Here is a 26,388-nt window from a genome sequence, read left to right as displayed (position 1 = left end):
TATGATTAAAAAATTCGTAAATAATAATAATAATAATTTTATTTTTATACCCCACCACCATCTCCCCAGAGGGACTCAGGGCGGCTCACAGATATAAAAAAGCATACAGTGGTATCAAATACAAAAACACACAAATAATAATTATTGTAATTAATACAGTAGAGTCTCACTTATCCAAGCTAAACGGGCCGGCAGAATGTTGGACAAGCAAATATCTTGGATAATAAGGAGAGATTAAGGAAAAGACTATTAAACATCAAATTAGATTATGATTTTACAAATTAAGCACCAAAAACATCATGTTTAACAACAAATTTGACAGAAAAAGTAGTTCAATATGCAGTAATGCTATTACAGTAGTAATTACTGTATTTACGAAATTAGCACCAAAATATCACGATATATTGAAAACATTGACTACAAAAATGGCTTGGATTATCCAGAGGCTTGGATAAGCGAGGCTTGGATAAGTGAGACTCTAGCTAAAGTAGAGTCATTTAAGGTCACATTAGTTTATTATAGTTTTTATAATATTATTATTATAGTATTATTTTAGTTTATTATACTATGAGTAAGGTAAAGGTAAAGGTTTCCCCTGACGTTAAGTCCAGTCATGTCTAACTCTGGGGGTTGTTGCTCATCTCCATTTCTAAGCCGAAGAGCCGGCGTTGTCCGTAGACACCTCCAAGGTCATGTGGCCGGCATGACTGCATGGAGCGCCCTTACCTTCCTGCCAGAGCGGTACCTATTGCTCTACTCACATTGGCATGTTTTCGAACTGCTAGGTTGGCAGGAGCTGGAGCTAACAGCGGGCACTCACGCCGCTCCTGGGATTTGAACCTGGGACCTTTCGGTCTCCAACTCAGTGCTTTAAAGCACTTCGCCACCGGGGCTCCTTATAGTATGAGTACTATATTATATATTATTGTTATATTACAATTGATATTGTATTACGACCTCACAACCATATTTAAATGAATGAGCTTGGCAAAGGTCTGAAGATGTTAACAATGCATTGACGGTGGTTGTTGTTGTTCACGGAGACGTTGTTCCGGTCAGGCCTTTAGTCCGACGGGTTGGAAATGGTTCTGTTTGTTTTAGGCCAGGGCCAACGGGCTCAAGTCCTGCGTCATTGTGCTGCGTGTGCTGCGGGATTTGTGCAACAGAGTTCCCACCTGGGCGCCCCTGAAAGGATGGGTGAGTAACCTGCGCGGCATTGAAAACACATAGTTGTTTTTCCCCGTAATAGGCAGTAAGAGCACCTAAAGCTTCAGAGAGCTTCTGTTCAGCCATTTCAAAGCTCCCTGATTGAGCAGTGATGGCACGATCGTCAGCATAGATTTATTTCGTATCAAAAAATAAAAAAAAATCAATGCTGACGATCGTAATAGGCAGTAAGAGCACCTAAAGCTTCAGAGAGCTTCTGTTCAACCCTTTCAAAGCTCCCTGATTGAGCAGTGATGGCACGATCGTCAGCATAGATTTATTTCGTATCAAAAAATAAAAACAAATCAATGCTGACGATCGTAATAGGCAGTAAGAGCACCTAAAGCTTCAGAGAGCTTTTGTTCAACCCTTTCAAAGCTCCCTGATTGAGCAGTGATGGCACGATCGTCAGCATAGATTTATTTCGTATCAAAAAATAAAAACAAATCAATGCTGACGATCGTAATAGGCAGTAAGAGCACCTAAAGCTTCAGAGAGCTTCTGTTCAACCCTTTCAAAGCTCCCTGATTGAGCAGTGATGGCACGATCGTCAGCATAGATTTATTTCGTATCAAAAAATAAAAATAAATCAATGCTGACGATTGTAATAGGCAGTAAGAGCACCTAAAGCTTCAGAGAGCTTCTGTTCGACCCTTTCAAAGCTCCCTGATTGAGCAGTGATGGCACGATCGTCAGCATAGATTTATTTCGTATCAAAAAATAAAAATCAATCAATGCTGACGATTGTAATAGGCAGTAAGAGCACCTAAAGCTTCAGAGAGCTTCTGTTCAACCCTTTCAAAGCTCCCTGATTGAGCAGTGATGGCACGATCGTCAGCATAGATTTATTTCGTATCAAAAAATAAAAATAAATCAATGCTGACGATTGTAATAGGCAGTAAGAGCACCTAAAGCTTCAGAGAGCTTCTGTTCAACCCTTTCAAAGCTCCCTGATTGAGCAGTGATGGCACGATCGTCAGCATAGATTTATTTCGTATCAAAAAATAAAAACAAATCAATGCTGACGATCGTAATAGGCAGTAAGAGCACCTAAAGCTTCAGAGAGCTTCTGTTCAACCCTTTCAAAGCTCCCTGATTGAGCAGTGATGGCACGATCGTCAGCATAGATTTATTTCGTATCAAAAAATAAAAACAAATCAATGCTGACGATCGTAATAGGCAGTAAGAGCACCTAAAGCTTCAGAGAGCTTCTGTTCAACCCTTTCAAAGCTCCCTGATTGAGCAGTGATGGCACGATCGTCAGCATAGATTTATTTCGTATCAAAAAATAAAAATAAATCAATGCTGACGATTGTAATAGGCAGTAAGAGCACCTAAAGCTTCAGAGAGCTTCTGTTCGACCCTTTCAAAGCTCCCTGATTGAGCAGTGATGGCACGATCGTCAGCATAGATTTATTTCGTATCAAAAAATAAAAATCAATCAATGCTGACGATTGTAATAGGCAGTAAGAGCACCTAAAGCTTCAGAGAGCTTCTGTTCAACCCTTTCAAAGCTCCCTGATTGAGCAGTGATGGCACGATCGTCAGCATAGATTTATTTCGTATCAAAAAATAAAAATAAATCAATGCTGACGATTGTAATAGGCAGTAAGAGCACCTAAAGCTTCAGAGAGCTTCTGTTCAACCCTTTCAAAGCTCCCTGATTGAGCAGTGATGGCACGATCGTCAGCATAGATTTATTTCGTATCAAAAAATAAAAATAAATCAATGCTGACGATCGTAATAGGCAGTAAGAGCACCTAAAGCTTCAGAGAGCTTCTGTTCAACCCTTTCAAAGCTCCCTGATTGAGCAGTGATGGCACGATCGTCAGCATAGATTTATTTCGTATCAAAAAATAAAAACAAATCAATGCTGACGATCGTAATAGGCAGTAAGAGCACCTAAAGCTTCAGAGAGCTTTTGTTCAACCCTTTCAAAGCTCCCTGATTGAGCAGTGATGGCACGATCGTCAGCATAGATTTATTTCGTATCAAAAAATAAAAACAAATCAATGCTGACGATCGTAATAGGCAGTAAGAGCACCTAAAGCTTCAGAGAGCTTCTGTTCAGCCATTTCAAAGCTCCCTGATTGAGCAGTGATGGCACGATCGTCAGCATAGATTTATTTCGTATCAAAAAATAAAAACAAATCAATGCTGACGATCGTAATAGGCAGTAAGAGCACCTAAAGCTTCAGAGAGCTTCTGTTCAACCCTTTCAAAGCTCCCTGATTGAGCAGTGATGGCACGATCGTCAGCATAGATTTATTTCGTATCAAAAAATTAAAAATCAATGCTGACGATCATAATAGGCAGTAAGAGCACCTAAAGCTTCAGAGAGCTTCTGTTCAACCCTTTCAAAGCTCCCTGATTGAGCAGTGATGGCACGATCGTCAGCATAGATTTATTTCGTATCAAAAAATAAAAAAATCAATGCTGACGATCATAATAGGCAGTAAGAGCACCTAAAGCTTCAGAGAGCTTCTGTTCAACCCTTTCAAAGCTCCCTGATTGAGCAGTGATGGCACGATCGTCAGCATAGATTAAATGCTCTCTCCCTTCTAGAAGTGGCTGGCCATTTGTGCAAATGTTAAACATTGATGGAACAAGCACACTCCCCGAGGCAGATTATAAATAGTGTATGTGTGTGTGTTTGTGTATATCTATATATATAAAAGGGTAATGAAATTTCGGCCTAGGACAAAACAACAAAACTACACATCACAGAAACCCTAAACTTGGCAACACAACCCCTCATCCATGCCTCTACGTTCATACAACAAAAAGAAAAGAAAAATAAAGTCCTAATTAGAGGGAGAGGAATAATTGTTTTTATCCAATTGCTTCCAGTTAGAAGGCTAAGCTCTGCCCGCTTGGTCTCCTAGCAACCTACTCAGCCCAGGGGACAGGCAGAGTTAGGCCTCACTTAGGCCTCTTCCACACTGCCTATAAAATACAGATTATCTGATTTTAACTGGATTAAATGGCAGCTATATAACCCATTTATAATCTTATATTATCTGCTTTGAACTGGATTATCTGGACTCCACACTGCCATATAATCCACTTCAGTGTGCATTTTATACAGCTGTGAAGAAGGGGCCTCATATAATCCAGTTCTAAGCAGATAATATAAGATTATAAATATAATATGTAATAATTACTGTGATATAATAATACAGAACAATATAATCTCTAAAATCAGGACAGTAAATAAAGAGCAACACTCTGAAACCATAAGCCACAGCAACGCGTCGCCGGGCAAAGCTAGTCTATAGATATATACTAGCTGTGCCCGGGCACGCATTGCTGTGGCGTTGCCCTAAGTGGGTTTTTGTTTGTGGAAGAAAGTATGAATGTTGTAATTAGTCACCTTGATTAGCACTGAATGGGCTTTTAGCTTAGAAGCATGGTTATTTCCTCCTGGGGGGAATCCTTTGTTGGGAGGTGTTAGCTGACTCTGGTTGTTTCCAGTCTTGAATGCCCTTATTTTTCTTTATTTATTGCCCAGAGTTTTTAAATGCTGACTGCCAGGTTTTGTTCATTTTGATGGTTCCCAGGAACTCAATAATAATACAGTAGAGATTTGTGGGAGTTGAAGTCCAAAACACCTGGAGGGCCGAAGTTGGCCCATGCCTGGTTTAGCCTTGCTCTTTCTGTCCTCGGTGCTTGCAAACACGTCCTTTCCCTTTCCATACGTGGTGCTGATGGCGGTCTCCTCTCTTCCAGCCCTTGGAACTGATCTGTGAAAAAGCAATCGGTACTTGCAATAGACCTTTGGGGGCAGGAGAAGCCCTGCGGCGAGTGATGGAGTGTTTGGCGTCAGGGATCCTGCTGCCCGGTAAGGGAGAGAACGGAGCCCGTCTTGTGGGCACTGCTTCCCCATTGATCTTGTTGTTGTTGTTGTTGTTGTTGTTGTTGGTTTGTGCCTTCAAATCCTTGACAAGCGACCCAAGGCTCCCAGGATAATGATCCCAGGGGTCAGTGCCATTAGACATATGGCATATAGACACGGAGGCAATTTAACATTTTCCAGCTTCCGGCTTCATGAGGATATGCGCGATTCCAGCCACTTGTGATACCACTTGTGACACCAAGTCCTTGATGGAGTACTTCCTCATTCCTTTCCGACCCAAGGCTCCCAGGATAACGATCCCAGGGTTCAGTGCCATTAGACATACAACATATAGACAGACACGGAGGCAATTTAACATTTTCCAGCTTCATGAGAGTATGCGCGATTCCGGCCACTTGCGATACCACTTGTGACACCAAGTCCTTGATGGAGTACTTCCTCATTCCTTTCCGACCCAAGGCTCCCAGGATAACGATCCCAGGGTTCAGTTCCATTAGACATACAACATATAGACAGACACGGAGGCAATTTAACATTTTCCAGCTTCATGAGAGTATGCGCGATTCCGGCCACTTGCGATACCACTTGTGACACCAAGTCCTTGATGGAGTACTTCATCATTCCTTTCCGACCCAAGGCTCCCAGGATAACGATCCCAGGGTTCAGTGCCATTAGACATACAACATATAGACAGACACGGAGGCAATTTAACATTTTCCAGCTTCATGAGAGTATGCGCGATTCTGGCCACTTGTGATACCACTTGTGACACCAAGTCCTTGATGGAGTACTTCCTCATTCCTTTCCGACCCAAGGCTCCCAGGATAACGATCCCAGGGTTCAGTGCCATTAGACATACAACATATAGACAGACATGGAAGCAATGTGACATTTTCCAGCTTCATGAGAGTATGCGCGATTCCGGCCACTTGTGATACCACTTGTGACACCAAGTCCTTGATGGAGTACTTCCTCATTCCTTTCCGACCCAAGGCTCCCAGGATAACGATCCCAGGGTTTAGTGCCATTAGACATACAAGATATAGACAGACATGGAAGCAATTTGACATTTTCCAGCTTCATGAGAGTATGCGCGATTCCGGCCACTTGTGATACTACTTGTGACACCAAGTCCTTGATGGAGTACTTCCTCATTCCTTTCCGCACACTTCTGGAAGTTTTTATGCTGTTGTAAATTAGTTAAATTAGCCTCCCAGCATAAAGTGGTACCTAAATTTCCTACTTGACAGATGTAACTGTCTTTCAGGCTGTTTAGGCCAACAGCAAGCTAGGCTATTAATGGCCAGGAGCTCAATCCGGCATATATAGACATACACAGAGGCAATTTAACATTTTCCAGCTTCCGGCTTCATGAGGGTATGCCCGATTCCGGCCACTTGTGACACCACTTGTGACACCAAGTCCTTGATGGAGTACTTCCTCATTCCTTTCCGCACACTGCTAGAAGTTTTTAATGCTGTCATAAATTAGTTAAATTAGCCTCCCCGCATAAAGTGGTACCTAAATTTCCTACTTGACAGATGCAACTGTATTTCGGGCTGTTTGGTCAATAGCGAGCTAGGCTATGAAATGGTTGGGAGCTCAATCCGATCTCATGACCTCTTGGTCAGTAGTGATTTATTTGCCGCTGGCTACTAACTAGCTGTGCCAGTGTTGACCCGCATTTCCCTCTTCCTTTGCCTGCAGGTGGGCCTGGCCTGCATGACCCCTGCGAACGGGAGCCGACGGATGCCTTGTCCAATTTGACTGTTCAACAAAGAGAAGCCATTACCCATAGTGCCCAGGTAAACTGTTCAGCTGCCTGCACTGAGCTTTGGAGGATCTGTGTCCACCTCCGGGGTGGGTTGTGTCGTCATTATCCCGTTGCGTTAGTCTTCCTTACAATGTCTTAGTATTGCAAACTGGCAGACGTTACAGGGTGAGAAAGGCAAGGACAGGGTGCTCATTCTGCAGCCCCTCTTGAGTTTTATTGGGCTCCATTAACCATTGTCAATGTTCACATTCGTAAGGGATGAATTGCTGTGTGTTTAGAGCAAGCTTGGGCAAACTTGGGCCCTCCGGGTGTTTTGGACTTCAACTCCCACCATTCCCAACAGCCAGTTAGGAAAACTTCCAGGATGCTTGAATGCAAAACCAAGGCTTGACTTGAAACAAAAACCAGGGAACGCAGGCCTAGCTTCTCCCTTGAACGCTACGTTGCCTGAACAAACTCTTAGGTAAACAACTTGCCGATGAATAGACGGCCATGAAGTCGTTCTGTTTCCCACAAAATCGCTCCGCAACTTTCCCATGTAGGCACTCCAAATGGAACTGTCTATTTTCTTCTTTAATCTGTAAATGGCACTGAATGAATGACCTGGATACTTGAATGCAAAACCAAGGCTTGACTTGAAACAAGAACCAGGGAATACAGGCCTAGCTTCTCCCTTGAACGCTACGTTGCCTGAACTAACTCTTAGATAAACAACTTGCCGATTAATAGACGGCCATGAAGTCGTTCTGTTTCCCACAAAATCGCTCCTCAACTGTCTATTTTCTTCTCTAATCCGTAAACGGCACCGAATGAAAGACCTGGATACTTGAATGCAAAACCAAGGCTTGGCTTGAAACAAAAACCAGGGAACGCAGGCCTAGCTTCTCCCTTGAACGCTACGTTGCCTGAACAAACTCTTAGGTAAACAACTTGCCGATGAATAGACGGCCATGAAGTCGTTCTGTTTCCCACAAAATCGCTCCTCAACTGTCCCATGTACCGGCTGTTAAGAATGGTGGGAGTTGAAGTCCAAAACACCCGGAGGGCCCAAGTTTGCCCATGCCTGCTTTGGAGAATGCAATGGAGAAGGCCATTGTGGCAGGAGCCAACGCTGTGAATAATTATTTCTGCTTTTCCTTTTCTCCTCTTCTCTTACGCAGCACGCGTTGAGACTGTCCGCTTTCGGGCAGATCTATAAAGTGCTGGAAATGGATCCTCTCCCTTCCAATAAGTCCTTCCAGAAATACTCATGGTCGGGGACCGACAAAGAAGGTAAGTGGCTTCCCCAGAGTACTATTGTTAATATTATTAACACCCATTGGTACACATCAGATGTAAAGAGGAGGCACTCCTCTCTCAGACTCAGCTTAGGGTCCCAGAATAACCATTGTTATTAATATTATTATTAACACCCATTGGTACACATCAGATGTCATGAGGAGGCACTCCTCTCTCAGACTCAGCTTAGGGTCCCAGAATAACTATTGTTATTAATATTAATATTATTATTAACATCCATTGGTATACATCAGATGTCATGGGAAAGCAGACCTCTCGCAGACCCAGCTGATTATTGTTATTAATATTATTATTAACACCCATTGGCACAGATCAGATGTTATGGGGAAGCAGACCTCTCTCAGACCCAGCTGATTATTGTTATTAATATTATTATTAACATCCATTGGCACAGATCAGATGTCATGGGAAAGCAGACCTCCCTCAGACCCAGCTGACTATTGTTATTAATATTATTATTAACATCCATTGGTATACATCAGATGTCATGGGAAAGCAGACCTCTCTCAGACCCAGCTGACTATTGTTATTAATATTATTATTAACACCCATTGGCACAGATCAGATGTCATGGGAAAGCAGACCTCCCTCAGACCCAGCTGACTATTGTTATTAATATTATTATTAACACCCATTGGCACAGATCAGATGTCATGGGAAAGCAGACCTCCCTCAGACCCAGCTGACTATTGTTATTAATATTATTATTAACACCCATTGACACAGATCAGATGTCATGGGAAAGCAGACCTCCCTCAGACCCAGCTGACTATTGTTATTAATATTAATATTATTATTAACACCCATTGACACAGATCAGATGTCATGGGAAAGCAAACCTCTCTCAGACCCAGCTGACTATTGTTATTAATATTATTATTAACACCCATTGGCACAGATCAGATGTCATGGGAAAGCAGACCTCCCTCAGACCCAGCTGACTATTGTTATTAATATTATTATTAACACCCATTGGCACAGATCAGATGTCATGGGAAAGCAGACCTCCCTCAGACCCAGCTGATTATTGTTCTTAATATTATTATTAACACCCATTGGCACAGATCAGATGTTATGGGGAAGCAGACCTCTCTCAGACCCAGCTGATTATTGTTATTAATATTATTATTAACACCCATTGGCACAGATCAGATGTTATGGGAAAGCAGACCTCTCTCAGACCCAGCTGATTATTGTTATTAATATTATTATTAACATCCATTGGTATACATCAGATGTCATGGGAAAGCAGACCTCCCTCAGACCCAGCTGACTATTGTTATTAATATTATTATTAACATCCATTGGCACACATCAGATGTCATGGGAAAGCAGACCTCCCTCAGACCCAGCTGACTATTGTTATTAATATTATTATTAACACCCATTGACACAGATCAGATGTCATGGGAAAGCAGACCTCCCTCAGACCCAGCTGACTATTGTTATTAATATTAATATTATTATTAACACCCATTGACACAGATCAGATGTCATGGGAAAGCAGACCTCCCTCAGACCCAGCTGACTATTGTTATTAATATTATTATTAACACCCATTGGCACACATCAGATGTCATGGGAAAGCAGACCTCTCTCAGACCCAGCTGACTATTGTTATTAATATTATTATTAACATCCATTGGTATACATCAGATGTCATGGGAAAGCAGACCTCTCTCAGACCCAGCTGACTATTGTTATTAATATTATTATTAACACCCATTGGCACAGATCAGATGTCATGGGAAAGCAAACCTCCCTCAGACCCAGCTGACTATTGTTATTAATATTATTATTAACACCCATTGGCACAGATCAGATGTCATGGGAAAGCAGACCTCCCTCAGACCCAGCTGACTATTGTTATTAATATTAATATTATTATTAACACCCATTGACACAGATCAGATGTCATGGGAAAGCAAACCTCTCTCAGACCCAGCTGACTATTGTTATTAATATTATTATTAACACCCATTGGCACAGATCAGATGTCATGGGAAAGCAGACCTCCCTCAGACCCAGCTGACTATTGTTATTAATATTATTATTAACACCCATTGGCACACATCAGATGTCATGGGAAAGCAGACCTCTCTCAGACCCAGCTGACTATTGTTATTAATATTATTATTAACATCCATTGGTATACATCAGATGTCATGGGAAAGCAAACCTCTCTCAGACCCAGCTGACTATTGTTATTAATATTATTATTAACACCCATTGGCACACATCAGATGTCATGGGAAAGCAGACCTCCCTCAGACCCAGCTGACTATTGTTATTAATATTATTATTAACACCCATTGGCACACATCAGATGTCATGGGAAAGCAGACCTCTCTCAGACCCAGCTGACTATTGTTATTAATATTATTATTAACACCCATTGGCACACATCAGATGTCATGGGAAAGCAAACCTCTCTCAGACCCAGCTGACTATTGTTATTAATATTATTATTAACACCGATTGGCACAGATCAGATGTCATGGGAAAGCAGACCTCCCTCAGACCCAGCTGACTATTGTTATTAATATTATTATTAACACCCATTGGCACACATCAGATGTCATGGGAAAGCAGACCTCTCTCAGACCCAGCTGACTATTGTTATTAATATTATTATTAACACCCATTGGCACAGATCAGATGTCATGGGAAAGCAGACCTCCCTCAGACCCAGCTGACTATTGTTATTAATATTATTATTAACACCCATTGGCACACATCAGATGTCATGGGAAAGCAGACCTCTCTCAGACCCAGCTGACTATTGTTATTAATATTATTATTAACACCCATTGGCACAGATCAGATGTCATGGGAAAGCAAACCTCTCTCAGACCCAGCTGACTATTGTTATTAATATTATTATTAACACCCATTGGCACAGATCAGATGTCATGGGAAAGCAGACCTCCCTCAGACCCAGCTGACTATTGTTATTAATATTAATATTATTATTAACACCCATTGACACAGATCAGATGTCATGGGAAAGCAAACCTCTCTCAGACCCAGCTGACTATTGTTATTAATATTATTATTAACACCCATTGGCACAGATCAGATGTCATGGGAAAGCAGACCTCCCTCAGACCCAGCTGACTATTGTTATTAATATTATTATTAACACCCATTGGCACACATCAGATGTCATGGGAAAGCAGACCTCTCTCAGACCCAGCTGACTATTGTTATTAATATTATTATTAACACCCATTGGCACACATCAGATGTCATGGGAAAGCAGACCTCCCTCAGACCCAGCTGACTATTGTTATTAATATTATTATTAACACCCATTGGCACACATCAGATGTCATGGGAAAGCAAACCTCTCTCAGACCCAGCTGACTATTGTTATTAATATTATTATTAACACCCATTGGCACACATCAGATGTCATGGGAAAGCAGACCTCCCTCAGACCCAGCTGACTATTGTTATTAATATTATTATTAACACCCATTGGCACACATCAGATGTCATGGGAAAGCAGACCTCTCTCAGACCCAGCTGATTATTGTTATTAATATTAATATTATTATTAACACCCCTTGGCACACATCAGATGTCACGGGGAAGCAGCCTTCTGCTTTTGGTACTGCCTTCTGGCAATTAAGATATCACCTTGTTCTGTCAAACCTATAATGTCTTCCTGACGCTTCAGAAAGTGTGGCGACAGGACCGGTCATTTATTTTTAAGAGGAGAACATCGATCGTGCGACATTCTCTATTAGAGGGGGACGTGTGGCTGTGAAGGCGCATGATGGATGGGGACGGACCGCCCCTTATTCAGAGCGGCTGAAGATGCTGAATCCGGGACGGCTATGGAAGAGTTATGAGCTTGTGGCCTCCAAATAGATAGAGGAGGGCTGTCTGTGGCTTCCGTGGCTGAGTCTATCCACCTGCCATGTGGATTGTTGCCGTTTCCAGCGCGTTACGTTATTGAGTGACACGTTCAGAGCATTTAGATCTAGAACACTCCTTGTCTAAAGCCCACTGTGCATAGAAAGTCCTATTTCTTTTGTCTGATTTTTCTCATATATTAATTGTTTATTTATATACAGTAGAGTCTCACTTATCCAAGCCTCGCTTATCCAAGGTTCTGGATTATCCAAGCCATTTTTGTAGTCAATGTTTTCAATATATCATGATATTTTGGTGCTAAATTTGTAAATACAGTAATTACAACATAACATGACTGTGTATTGAACTACAGTAGAGTCTCACTTTTCCAAGCCTCACTTATCCAAGGTTCTGGATTATCCAAGCCATTTTTGTAGTCAATGTTTTCAATATATCGTGATATTTTGGTGCTAAATTCGTAAATACAGTAATTACAACATAACATTACTGTGTATTGAACTGCTTTTCCTGTCAAATTTGTTGTAAAACATGATGTTTTGGTGCTTAATTTGCAAAATCATAACCTAATTTGATGTTTAATAGGCTTTTCCTTAATCCCTCTTTATTATCCAAGATATTTGCTTATCCAAGCTTCTGCCAACCCGTTTAGCTTGGATAAGTGAGACTCTACTGTATTAGTGACCTTTATATCCTGCGCTTCTCACCCCGAAGGGGACTCAGGGCAGCTTACAAGTTATATATGCGTACAATATATTATATTATTAGTATAGCACAATATAAGCACTATAAAAGCATCATATATTATACTAGCTGTGCCCGGCCACGCATTGCTGTGGCATATGGGAATTCTTTGTTGGCCAGGCGGAATAGCAGAGAATAGCTTTGCAGCCTCAAATCCTGGCTGTTTTCTTCTTATGGGAATCCTTGTTTGGTGAGTTAGAATGCAACGGAATAGGCTTTTGCTTGGAAGCCTGGGTACTTGCGTTCTAGGGGAATGCTTTTTTGGGCTGCCAGAATTGCAATGAATAGCCTCACTTCTTCAAAGCCTGGCCACCTTCTACCAAAGTTGGTCTGGTTAAATTGCACTGAATAACCTTGCAGCTTCAGTGCCTGGCTATGTTATACCTAAGCCAATCCGGGGGTTTTTTGGGGGCGGGGGGGGGGGGGGGTGAGTGAAGAACATATGTTAGATGTGTTGGTGTATTGTGGCCAAATTTGTTGTGATTTGGTTCAGTGGTTTTGTTGTTTACTCAGTCCTACAAACATACACTCCATTCACACAAACACACACACATATATATATATATATATACACACACACATACACACACACACACATACACATACATACACACACACACACACACACATACAGTAGAATCTCACTTATCCAACATAAACTGGCTGGCAGAACGTTGGATAAGTGAATATGTTGGATAATTAGGAGGGGTTAAAAAAAAGCCTATTAAACATCAAATTAGGTTATGATTTTACAAATTAAGCACCAAAACCTCATGTTATACAACAAATTTGACAGAAAAAGCAGTTCAATACGAAATAATGCTATGTAGTAATTACTGTATTTACGAATTTAGCACCAAAATATCACGATATATTGAAAACATTGACTACAAAAATGGCTTGGATTATCCAGAGGCTTGGATAAGCGAGGCTTGGATTAGTGAGACTCTATTGTATTCTTAGTAATATTACATGTAATATAAATATACAATTATAATAGTGTATTATTATTACTATATTGTATTACATTATAATATTATTATATTAAATTGCCTCTGCATCTGTCTCTGTCTCGGTTCTATGTGTATATGGGCATTGAATGTTTGCCCTATATTTATATAATGTTATCTGCCCTGAGTCCCCTTAGAGGTGAGAAGGGCGGAATATAAATACTGTAAATAAATAAATAAAAATATATACAATATATTATAGGAGCTGGTTCCTCTGCTTTGAAGAGGCCTTTCGAAGACGGGTTGGGGGACGAGAAAGATCCCAATAAGAAGATGAAGCGGAATTTGAGAAAAAGTACGTCTCTCCTCTCGGACCCCCAAACATTGATTCTGCCTTTTCATCCCTCCCTTGCATTTCCAAGTCTTTGAGTTCTTGGAGGACAGTGGATGGATTGTCACATTGTGCCATTGACGGCCAATGCGATTTCCACCGCCCTTCTAAGCCCCTTTCTCTGTTCTCCCTTCCACTCCAGTCCTCGACAGCAAAGCAATAGATCTTATGAATGCCTTGATGCGCCTGAACCAGATCCGGCCCGGCTTGCAGTACAAGCTCCTCTCTCAGTCCGGCCCTGTCCACGCCCCGGTCTTCACGATGTCCGTCGACGTGGACGGCACGACATACGAAGCTTCGGGGCCTTCCAAGAAGACGGCCAAGCTTCACGTCGCAGTGAAGGTAAGGCCACATGGCGAAGCCGGCACCAAATCAATGAATGCAAAACCAAGACTTGACTTGAAACAAGAACCAGGGAACGCAGGCCTAGCTTCTCCCTTGAATGCTACGTTGCCTGAACTAACTCTTAGATAAACAACTTGCCGATTAATAGACGGCCATGAAGTCGTTCTGTTTCCCACAAAATCTCTCCTCAACTTTCCCATGTAGGCACTCCAAATGGAATAGTGTATTTTCTTCTCTAATCTGTAAACGGCACCGAATGAATGACCTGGATACTTGAATGCAAAACCAAGGCTTGGCTTGAAACAGGGAACGCAGGCTTAGCTTCTCCCTTGAACGTTACGTTGCCTAAACTAACTCTTAGATAAACAACTTGCCGATTAATAGACACCCATGAAGTTATTCTGTTTCCCACAAAATCTCTCCTCAACTTTCCCATATAGGCACTCCTAATGGAACTGTCTATTTTCTTCTCTAATCTGTAAACGGCACTGAATGAATGACCTGGATACCTGAATGCAAAACCAAGGCTTGACTTGAAACAAGAACCAGGGAACGCAGGCCTAGCTTCTCCCTTGAACGTTACGTTGCCTGAACTAACTCTTAGATAAACAACTTGCCGATTAATAGACGGCCATGAAGTTGTTCTGTTTCCCACAAAATCTTTCCTCAACTTTCCCATGTAGGCACTCCAAATGGAATAGTGTATTTTCTTCTCTAATCTGTAAACGGCACCGAATGAATGACCTGGATACTTGAATGCAAAACCAAGGCTTGGCTTGAAACAAGAAGAAGAGAACTCAGGCCTAGCTTCTCCCTTGAACGCTATGTTGCCTGAACTAACTCTTAGGTAGGTAAACAACTTGCCATGAAGTTGTTCTGTTTCCCACAAAATCTTCTCAACTTTCCCATGTAGGCGCTCAGAACTGAGCTGCCTATTTTCTGCTCTAATCTGCAAACGAACACTTTTGTTGACCAGGTGTCTTTCCCCAGGAGCCTTCCGTATCACTTGGCGCTTCGCCCGACTCCCTATCTAATGTTGCCGTTTCTGGTTCTCTGACCTTGAAGTCCTTGCCTTGCTTTTAAAAATAAGGAATTACATCCACTGGTTCAAAATAGCCCGGAAAGGGCATTTAGGGGTAATTATGAATATTGTTTCCTGCCGTCTTAATAGTCCAAGGTCTGCTACGGCTCACCGCATTGCAGTTGTGCTGGAAGGACACGTTCACCCCGGAGAAGGGAGGGAGGGAGGAAGCCTTTTTCCTCGTGTTTGCAGATTTCCCGTCACCGGAGAGGCCCTGACGCCGCTCCATCTGTTATTTTCTTTTCATGTGTTTTGAACGAAGAAGCCTTCGTTGGTGTGTGTGCGCATGGATGTGAGTGCGCAGGGTTGCTCTCCTGCCCGAGAAAGTTCTCCTGGCAACGCTCGGCTCTCTTCTCGGTCTTGGAACAGAGAGAGAAACTTTCCCCTTCCTTTTGTGTTTCGGTCCCTTTGAACATGAAAGTGGCCCAGAATATTTGATGGCAGCCTTTCTTCCTCCCCTTTCTCTCTCTTTATTTCTCTCTCTCTCTCTCTCTCAAGGCAGCGTCCCTTCCCATCTGCCTGTTCAGGTTCTTTCTCTCCCGCATTCCATTCTCAACAGCGTTTTTAATATTTTATCTGCCTGTTCGGACTTCGCATTGCCTTGGAATCCCCCCTCCCAAACCCACCCCACGATTTTTATTTATTTTATTTATTTATAATAATTTATTTATTTATTTTATAATAGAACTAGCTGTGCCCGGCCACGCGTTGCTGTGGCGAAGTCTGGTGGTATGGGAAATAAAGTATTGAGAAATTGGTGGTAGTTAAGGTCAAGGGTAAAGATTTTCCCCTGACATTAAGTCCATTATAAATGGGTTGTATAGCTGTGTGGAAGGGCCTTGAGTCTGCACTGCCATATAATCCAGTGCAAATCAGATAATCTATTTTATAGGCAGTGTGGAAGAGGCCTAAGTGAGGCCTAACTGTGCCTGTCCCCTGGGCTGAGTGGGTTGCTAGGAGACCAAGTGAGCAGAGCTTAGCCTTGTAACTGGCAACAATTGGATAAAAACCATTATTCCTCTCCCTCTAAGTAGGACTTTATTTTTCTTTTCTTTTTGTTGTATGAACGTAGAGGCATGGATGAGGGGTTGCGCTGCCCAGTTTAGTGTTTCTGGGATGTGTAGTTTTGTTGTATTGTCCTAGGCCGAAATTTCATGACCCTTTTATATATAGATAGAGATAGATAGATAGATAGATAACCCACCCCACAATGGATCATCATCTCTTTCTTATGCTTACCCTGCTTTCCTTTCCCAAACCGGGATTCTAAGCAAAGGAAAACACTAAAAAAAATCCCAACCTTAAGATAGAATGAAACTACCGCCCGCCCTCTGTATCCACAGGATCTGCATCCACGGATTCAACGAACCACAGCTCAGAAATATAGAACGCTGCATGATTTATCGGAGTTGTAGGGACTGGGATGTATAGTTCGCCTCATTTATAGGAGTTGTAGGGACTGGGATGTATAGTTTGCTTGATTTATAGGAGTTGTAGGGACTGGGATGTATAGTTCACCTGATTTATAGGAGTTGTAGGGACTGGGATGTATAGTTCACCTGATTTATAGGAGTTGTAGGGACTGGGATGTATAGTTCACCTGATTTATAGGAGTTGTAGGGACTGGGATGTATAGTTCACCTGATTTATAGGAGTTGTAGGGACTGGGATGTATAGTTCGCCTCATTTATAGGAGTTGCAGGGACTGGGATGTATAGTTTGCTTGATTTATAGGAGTTGTAGGGACTGGGATGTATAGTTCACCTGATTTATAGGAGTTGCAGGGACTGGGATGTATAGTTCGCCTCATTTATAGGAGTTGTAGGGACTGGGATGTATAGTTTGCTTGATTTATAGGAGTTGTAGGGACTGGGATGTATAGTTCACCTGATTTATAGGAGTTGTAGGGACTGGGATGTATAGTTCGCCTCATTTATAGGAGTTGTAGGGACTGGGATGTATAGTTTGCTTGATTTATAGGAGTTGTAGGGACTGGGATGTATAGTTCACCTGATTTATAGGAGTTGTAGGGACTGGGATGTATAGTTCGCCTCATTTATAGGAGTTGTAGGGACTGGGATGTATAGTTTGCTTGATTTATAGGAGTTGTAGGGACTGGGATGTATAGTTCACCTGATTTATAGGAGTTGTAGGGACTGGGATGTATAGTTCACCTGATTTATAGGAGTTGTAGGGACTGGGATGTATAGTTCACCTGATTTATAGGAGTTGTAGGGACTGGGATGTATAGTTCGCCTCATTTATAGGAGTTGCAGGGACTGGGATGTATAGTTTGCTTGATTTATAGGAGTTGTAGGGACTGGGATGTATAGTTCACCTGATTTATAGGAGTTGTAGGGACTGGGATGTATAGTTCGCCTCATTTATAGGAGTTGTAGGGACTGGGATGTATAGTTCGCCTCATTTATAGGAGTTGTAGGGACTGGGATGTATAGTTTGCTTGATTTATAGGAGTTGTAGGGACTGGGATGTATAGTTCACCTGATTTATAGGAGTTGTAGGGACTGGGATGTATAGTTCGCCTCATTTATAGGAGTTGCAGGGACTGGGATGTATAGTTTGCTTGATTTATAGGAGTTGTAGGGACTGGGATGTATAGTTCACCTGATTTATAGGAGTTGTAGGGACTGGGATGTATAGTTCGCCTCATTTATAGGAGTTGTAGGGACTGGGATGTATAGTTCGCCTCATTTATAGGAGTTGTAGGGACTGGGATGTATAGTTTGCTTGATTTATAGGAGTTGTAGGGACTGGGATGTATAGTTCACCTGATTTATAGGAGTTGCAGGGACTGGGATGTATAGTTCGCCTCATTTATAGGAGTTGTAGGGACTGGGATGTATAGTTTGCTTGATTTATAGGAGTTGTAGGGACTGGGATGTATAGTTTGCTTGATTTATAGGAGTTGTAGGGACTGGGATGTATAGTTCACCTGATTTATAGGAGTTGTAGGGACTGGGATGTATAGTTCACCTGATTTATAGGAGTTGTAGGGACTGGGATGTATAGTTCACCTGCAGTCTAAGAGCCCTCTGAACTCCGCCAAGGATAGACCTGGAACAAAAAATACTGGGTGTCTTTGGGGAAAATTCCCCTTGATTTGGGTGAGTTGTAGTTCACCTGTGACTGTGCCTTGTGATGCAGATCTGCCTCTTGTGTGTTTGCAAGCAGGTTTTGCAAGCCATGGGCTACCCCACGGGTTTTGACGCCGACATGGAATGTACGAGTTCTGACGAGAAGTCAGACACGGAAGGGAAGACCGAGACCGTCTCTTCAAACTCAAGCAATAATACTGGAAACTCTACAATCGATACCTCTGCTACCTTGGAGGTGGGCTCTTCCGGGGTTGGACCCGCATCTGTAACGGGAGCTTTGGTGGGTCAGAGGGTTGTGGGACGGGGCCCGGGAGTAAGGCGATCCCTCCAGCTCGGTAACTGGAAACGTGGGCTGGTAATAGCTTCTGCAGAGCTGGCCTTTTCGACCGCGTATTCCTGTTTCAGGCGGAGGAGAAAGTGTCAAAGCCTTTAGCAGACAGCGCTTCCTTCAAGTGGAGGCTTCTGGATCCTCTATTTACTTTATTATTGACCCTTCCTTCTCCTAATATAGGGGCTTGTTATGATTATTTATGTATGTTATTAATTTACAGGGCAGATCACAGTGCACCTATAACATGGCAAATATTCAATGCCATTATTAGACTTACGACCAGAGCACTTGGGCCTAGCTTCTTGCTTGAACCCAACGTTGCCTGAACTAACCCTTAAGTAAACAACTTGCTATTTAATAGCCACCCATGAAAGACTTTATTATTATTATTATTATTATTATTATTATTATTATTATTAAAGTATTTATATTCCGCTCTTCTTTCTCACCCCGAAGGGGACTCAGGGCGGATCACAATACACATATACATGGCAAATATTCAATGCCATTATTAGATATACGACCAGAGAACTTGGGCCTAGCTTCTTGCTTGAACCCAACGTTGCCCGAACTAACCCTTAAGTAAACAACTTGCTATTTAATAGCCACCCATGAAAGAATTATTATTATTATTATTATTATAAAATTATTTATATTCTGCTCTTCTTTCTCACCCCGAAGGGGACTCAGGGCAGATCACAATGCACATATAACATGGCAAACATTCAATGCCATTATTAGACTTACGACCAGAGAACTCAGGCCTAGCTTCTCACTTGAACCCTACGTTGCCTGAACTAACCCTTAAGTAAACAACTTGCCACACTCATAAGGCTTCTGTCCCCCCCTGATTTCTCTTAGGTAAGAACTCAGGGTCCCATCCTCACGGCCAGCGGCAAGAATCCGGTGATGGAGCTCAACGAGAAGCGGAGGGGCCTCAAGTACGAGCTCATTTCCGAAACGGGAGGAAGCCATGACAAGCGTTTCGTGATGGAGGTGAGAGTAGAGAAGCACCAGCCAGGCATTGTCAAGGATGAGAGCTGGAAAGAAATCCTAGAATCATGAAAGAATAGAATCGGAACACAATACTAACAATAATAATAATAACAGCACTGCAAATCGCCGCCTCTCTCTCCCTTTCCAGGTAGAAGTGGACGGGCAGAAGTTCCGTGGGGCCGGCCCCAACAAGAAGGTGGCAAAGGCCAGCGCTGCCCTGGCCGCTCTCGAGAAGCTCTTCTCCGGCCCCAACGCCGCCGCCAACAAGAAGAAGAAGCTTCTTCCGCAGGTGAGAAATAAATCAGAAATAAAGAAAGAAGACGTATGAAAAAGGTTCAACAATAGGCGATAATCCAACAGGAATCCTAATGTCTCCTACAGATTCAGAGGTAGGAATAGCCCAAAGCCATAAGAATAGCTTAAGTCCACAAACAAAAGCTATACGTAGTAAAATTCGAGCAGGAACATAGAAACTTCCAGAATCAGAGCCAAGACTTGACTTGAAACCAGAACCAGAGAACTCAGGCCTAGCTTCTCGCTGGAACCCTACGTTGCCTGAACTAGCCCTTAAGTAAACAACTTGCTATTTAATAGCCAGCCATGAAATCATTTTGTTTTCCATGAATATTCCTCCCAACTTTCCCACGCAATCGTTCTGACCTACGATGCCTGTTTTCTGCTCTGATCCGTCAACGAAGATGTTTGTTGATCTCCTGCATCACTGAGCTCTTCTCCCTCTCTGCTTTCCTCCCTCTGCAGACGAAAGGGATTGTGAACTCAGCCATGTCGGCGGCGGCGGTCCAGGCGGCCCGGGGCCGAGGGAGAGGCGCCCTCACGCGAGGAGCCTTTGTCGGGGCGGCGGCTGCGGCTGCCACGGGTTACCTGGCGCCAGGTAGGGCTGACCCGGGCATGGCCTTCCTCCACTTGTGACATTGAGTCCTTGATGGAGTACTTCCTCATTCTTCTGCATGCTGCTGGAGGTTTTTATGGTGCCGTAAATTAGTTAAATTAGCCTCCCCGCATAGAGTGGTACCTAAATTTCCTACTCAACTGATGCAACTGTCTTCTTCTTCTTCTTCTTCTTCTTCTTCTTCTTATTAGAAACACAACAAGACGAGTCCACAGCAGACACTCTGCTGGCTGTTGAACTGGATCACATGTTGGACATTATTATTATTGTTATTATTATTATTATTATTATTATTATTATTATTATTATTATTATTAGAAACACAACAAGATGAGTCCACAGCAGACACTCTGCTGGCTGTTGAACTGGATCACATGTTGGACATTATTATTATTATTATTATTATTATTATTATTATTATTATTATTATTATTAGAAACACAACAAGATGAGTCCACAGCAGACACTCTGCTGGCTGTTGAACTGGATCACATGTCGGACACTATTATTATTATTATTATTATTATTATTATTATTATTATTATTATTAGAAACACAACAAGATGAGTCCACAGCAGACACTCTGCTGGCTGTTGAACTGGATCACATGTCGGACACTATTTTTATTATTATTATTATTATTATTATTATTATTAGAAACACAACAAGATGAGTCCACAGCAGACACTCTGCTGGCTGTTGAACTGGATCACATGTCGGACACTATTTTTATTATTATTATTATTATTATTATTATTATTATTATTATTATTATTATTAGAAACACAACAAGATGAGTCCACAGCAGACACTCTGCTGGCTGTTGAACTGGATCACATGTCGGACACTATTATTATTATTATTATTATTATTATTATTATTATTATTATTAGAAACACAACAAGATGAGTCCACAGCAGACACTCTGCTGGCTGTTGAACTGGATCACATGTCGGACACTATTTTTATTATTATTATTATTATTATTATTATTATTATTATTATTATTATTATTAGAAACACAACAAGATGAGTCCACAGCAGACACTCTGCTGGCTGTTGAACTGGATCACATGTCGGACACTATTATTATTATTATTATTATTATTATTATTATTATTATTAGAAACACAACAAGATGAGTCCACAGCAGACACTCTGCTGGCTGTTGAACTGGATCACATGTCGGACACTATTTTTATTATTATTATTATTATTATTATTATTATTATTATTATTATTATTATTATTATTAGAAACACAACAAGATGAGTCCACAGCAGACACTCTGCTGGCTGTTGTACTGAATCACACGCTGGACACTACCCAAGTGTATAGGGTTGTGTGATGTATCGGCGAATAATGCGTGCAGATCCCAGTAATAATAATAATATTATTATTATCTGGCATCAACCCTTTGGTCTATTTCTCTCCCAGGTTACGCCGCTCCCTACGGATACAGTGCCGCCGCTGCCGCACCAGCCTACGGTACGTAGACCTGTTCCTTGCTTTGTGCGCAACCCTATGTATGTCTTATATTCCAGGTTGGGGAGCGGGATGTGTGTAGCTGTGCATACGCCACGGGGATTGGATGGTGGTTGGGGGCGAGAAGGGGACCCAGGACATTGCAAATGCAATGCCTCCTCTTTTGTTGTTTCCGGAGCTGTAGGCCTCGTGGCGCCTTCTCTCTTTCTCTTGTTTGGGTTGGACGTAGCTCCTCTGCTTCTCTTTTGCTTTTGCCTGGTTGTGGAACGGCTGCTTGTTCCTAACTGCCTGCTCCCACCCCACTCGTTCCACCCCAGAAGTGGGTCTCCCCCCTCGCCCTCCTTCCCTTCCTCCCGCTTGAGTAGCTCTTCTCCGTCCTCACGACCGTCTCGCGCTCCATTCAAAGCACCCCGAAGGGCCAGAACGCCAAACACCTCCTTCCCCATAATCTCCTGTCAACCTGCTCTTCTTAAATTATTCTTATTCAACACCTATTTATTTATTAGCAGGATTTATATTCCACCCTTCTCACCCCAAAGGGCGGGTCACATTACACATATTAGGCAAACATTCAATGCCTTTAACATAGAACAAAGACAAGACAAACATAGGCTCCGAGCTGGCCTCGAACTCATGACCTCTTGGTCAGAGTGATTTGTTGCAGCTGGCTGCTCACCAGCCTGCGCCATAGCCCGGGCGGGCCCACCTTTTCTCTCGTTGCGGTGTCCTTTGGCACAGTGACACATAGCTATTATGAATATTTTTAAACGAAGGTTCTATTTATTGAAATTTCCAGTGTGGGAGGGTATATCAGACATACAGATTCTATGTAATAATAATAATAATAATAATAATAATAATAATAATAATAATAATAATAATAATACAGTAGAGTCTCACTTATCCAACATAAACGGGCTGGCAGAAAGTTGGATAAGCGAATATGTTGGATAATAAGGATAGATTAAGGAGAAGCCTATTAAACACCAAATTAGGTTATGATTTTACAAATTAAGCACCAAAACATCATGTTATACAACAAATTTGACAGAAAAAGTAGTTCAATACGCAGTAATGCTACGTAGCAATTACTGTATTTACGAATTTAGCACCAAAATATCATGATGTATTGAAAACACTGACTACAAAAATGCATTGGATAATCCAGAATGTTGGATAAGCGAATGTTGGATAAGTGAGACTCTACTGTAATTACTGTATTTACGAATTTAGCACCAAAATATCACGATGTATTGAAAACATTGACTACAAAAATGCGTTGGATAATCCAGAACGTTGGATAAGTGAATGTTGGATAAGTGAGACTCTACTGTAATAATAAAACTTTATTTATACCCCGCCACCATCTCCCCGAGGGGACTCGGGGCGGCTTACATGGGGCAGAGACCCAAACAACATAAGGACAAAATAAAAGCAACATAATACAATCACAATATAAAACAGATAAAACAGTAATGCAATATATCAATTAAAACAACAATACAGTATGCATTACATGTATGTATGTAACTACATTGCATTCACAAACTACCTACCGTGACCATGTTTCCCTGAAAATTGGGTGCTGATGTTGTTCCAAAGTTGCAAATGAATGATAGGCGGAAAACATGTTGATTCCATCTCAGTTCCCGGACAGATGTTGACTCTCCAGTGTCCAGTGTGAGCACTTGTTTCCACAAGGGCAAGGCTTCCCTTTATGTTTTCCCTTCTCAAACATAGGAAAGCAAAGCAGTTGTGCCAAAGGCCCTAATAGGTGCAATGTTACGTCCTCCCTCCTCCTCCTACCGTGGCCCAATTTCCAACACTGTGCAACATGCCCCATTCATCTTGTGCAATGGCTCTTGGGATGACTTTGAATGTCGTTTTATGCAGCAACGAGGGCGAAGCGCTTTGGAGTCAGTGATCTTCTCTGCTTGCAAAGAGCTGGTGGCCTTGGTGGGCACAGAGGGACAGTTGGGTGGTTCCATGATATCACGTCCTCCCCGTGGGTCACGGAGTGGACGTAGAGGCGGAGATGCCTCCACTCAGTGCAGGATGTCCACTTGCTGGCCTACCTGGTGGGAGGACCACCTGAAGGTCCCAGATCTCAGCTCCCTCCGTTGTTTGTAAAGCTTGGTGGCTTCCAGCCCTTTGACCATTTTGGTCGCCATCCTCTTGCCCATATCCTTCCTAAGTTTTGGTGCCGCAAGGTTATTCCAGGTGAGGTCTGACCAAAGTAGACTAGAGCGGGACTAAGACTTGACTAGTTCTGTTGATGCAACCTGGAACTGCATTGGCTTTTCCAACCAGGCTCATGTTCATCTTGTGGTCTCCTGAGACACCTAGGTCCCTTCCACGTAGACTGTCTTCTTCGGTCTGAATCATAGAGCAGGAAGAGACCCCAAAGAGGGCCATCCAGTCCAACCCCTTCCGCCATTAGGCAGGAAATGTACAGTCAAAACATTCCTGGCAGATGGCTAACCAGCTTCTGCTTCAAGGCCCCCCAAGATGGAGCTTCCATCACATTCCAAGGCAGAGAGTTCCACTGTTGAACAGTTCTAACGGTCAGGAAGTTCATCCTGACATTCAAGTGGAATCTCCTATCCCTATGCCTTCCCCTACACCAGTGGTTCCCAAACTTATTTGGCCTACCGCCCCCTTTCCAAGAAAAAAATATGACTCTTCGCCCCCTGGAAAGGGGGGCGTGGCTCCTTCTCAAGAGGGCGGGGCTGAGCCTCTCCCCTAGTTCAAGATTCAGGGCTGGGAGGGGGAGGTGGGCGGGGCCACAAATGGGCGACCAGGACTGGGATGGGTGGAGTTACAAGCTCTGAGGCAGGGCTGAGCTTCTATCCCTATACTGGATGCAGGGGGCGGGGCTAGAGGAGGGGGTGGGGCCTCTTCCCAAGTGCCTGACGGGGCTGAACCTCTATACCCCGCCCCCGTGTTCAAACAAGCGCCTCAGGGGAGGGATACAGAGGCTCTTGGGAAAAGACCCCCCCCCCCGCCCTTTAGTCCTAAAAGGCCTCTCAGGAGAGGTATAGAGGCTCAGCCCTGTCTTGGGCTCTTGGAAGGAGGCCCCACCCCTACCCCTAGCCCCGCCCTTTAGTCCTGAAAGGCCTCTCAGGAGAGGTATAGAGGCTCAGCCCTGTCTTGGGCTCTTGGAAGGAGGCCCCACCCCTACCCCTAGCCCCGCCCTTTAGTCCTGAAAGGCCTCTCAGGAGAGGTATAGAGGCTCAGCCCTGTCTCAGGCTCTTGGGAAGTAGCCCCACCCCCACCCCTAGCCCCGCCCTTTAGTCCTAAAAGGCCTCTCAGGAGAGATATAGAGGCTCAGCCCTGTCTCGGGCTCTTGGAAGGAGGCCCCGCCCCCTTCCCTAGCTCCACCCTCTGTGTCCCAACAAGAGGAGAGATATAGAGGCACAGCCCTGTCTCGGGCTCTTGGAAAGAGGCCTCGCCCCCACCCCTAGTCCCGCCCTTTAGTCCTGAAAGGCCTCTTAGGAGAGGTATAGAGGCTCAGCCCTGTCTCGGGCTCTTGGGAAGAAGCCACGCCCCTACCCCCAGCCCCGCCCTTTAGTCCTAAAAGGCCTCTCAGGAGAGATATAGAGGCTCAGCCCTGTCTCGGGCTCTTGGGAAGAAGCCACGCCCACTCTTCTAGCTCTGCCCTCTGTGTCCTAACAGGTGCCTCAGGGGCTCAGCCCTTTTTCTGGCACTTGGGAAGAGGCCCCGCCCCTCCCCTGGCCCCGCCCGTGTCCTCATAGGTGCCATCACCACCCCCTGGATAGCTGCAGCGCCCCATCACTGACTCCCCGGCTCCCCGCGCCCCATCACTGACTCCAAGGGCTTCTTCTCCTTCCTTCTTCGCTGCCCTCCTTCTCTGCATAAAGGCCTCTCCCTGTTTTGTTTTGGATTTTTCATTTCTTTGGCGACCACGTCCGGTGGGCGGGGGGTGGTGCTGAGTCTGGGGACGGCAGCGCTGCCCCTGCCCGTGAGGCCCCCTCCCCGCTCCCCTCCCCCCTTTCTTTCTCTCT

At 43.4% G+C, this 26,388-nt stretch overlaps 1 protein-coding gene across 5 annotated transcripts in view; it reads left to right on the top strand.

Moving 5' to 3' along the window:
- Positions 1-26,388, top strand: part of strbp (spermatid perinuclear RNA binding protein) — a 91,987-nt gene that overhangs the window by 52,699 nt on the left and 12,900 nt on the right. For all 5 annotated transcript variants that reach the window (XM_062959996.1, XM_062959993.1, XM_062959995.1 and 2 more), the window contains exons 7-17: positions 1,102-1,197; positions 4,936-5,047; positions 6,770-6,867; positions 7,997-8,108; positions 13,971-14,063; positions 14,242-14,441; positions 18,718-18,876; positions 19,834-19,968; positions 20,117-20,257; positions 20,728-20,860; positions 22,316-22,366. In XM_062959996.1, the coding sequence (XP_062816066.1) occupies positions 1,102-1,197; positions 4,936-5,047; positions 6,770-6,867; positions 7,997-8,108; positions 13,971-14,063; positions 14,242-14,441; positions 18,718-18,876; positions 19,834-19,968; positions 20,117-20,257; positions 20,728-20,860; positions 22,316-22,366 (1,330 nt within the window). The remainder of the gene's footprint in view (positions 1-1,101; positions 1,198-4,935; positions 5,048-6,769; positions 6,868-7,996; positions 8,109-13,970; positions 14,064-14,241; positions 14,442-18,717; positions 18,877-19,833; positions 19,969-20,116; positions 20,258-20,727; positions 20,861-22,315; positions 22,367-26,388) is intronic.

The sequence above is a fragment of the Anolis carolinensis genome, unplaced genomic scaffold (assembly GCF_035594765.1).
Source record: "Anolis carolinensis isolate JA03-04 unplaced genomic scaffold, rAnoCar3.1.pri scaffold_7, whole genome shotgun sequence".
In the NCBI taxonomy this organism is placed as follows: Eukaryota; Metazoa; Chordata; class Lepidosauria; order Squamata; family Dactyloidae; genus Anolis; species Anolis carolinensis.
This window is presented reverse-complemented; position numbering and strand designations above follow the sequence as displayed.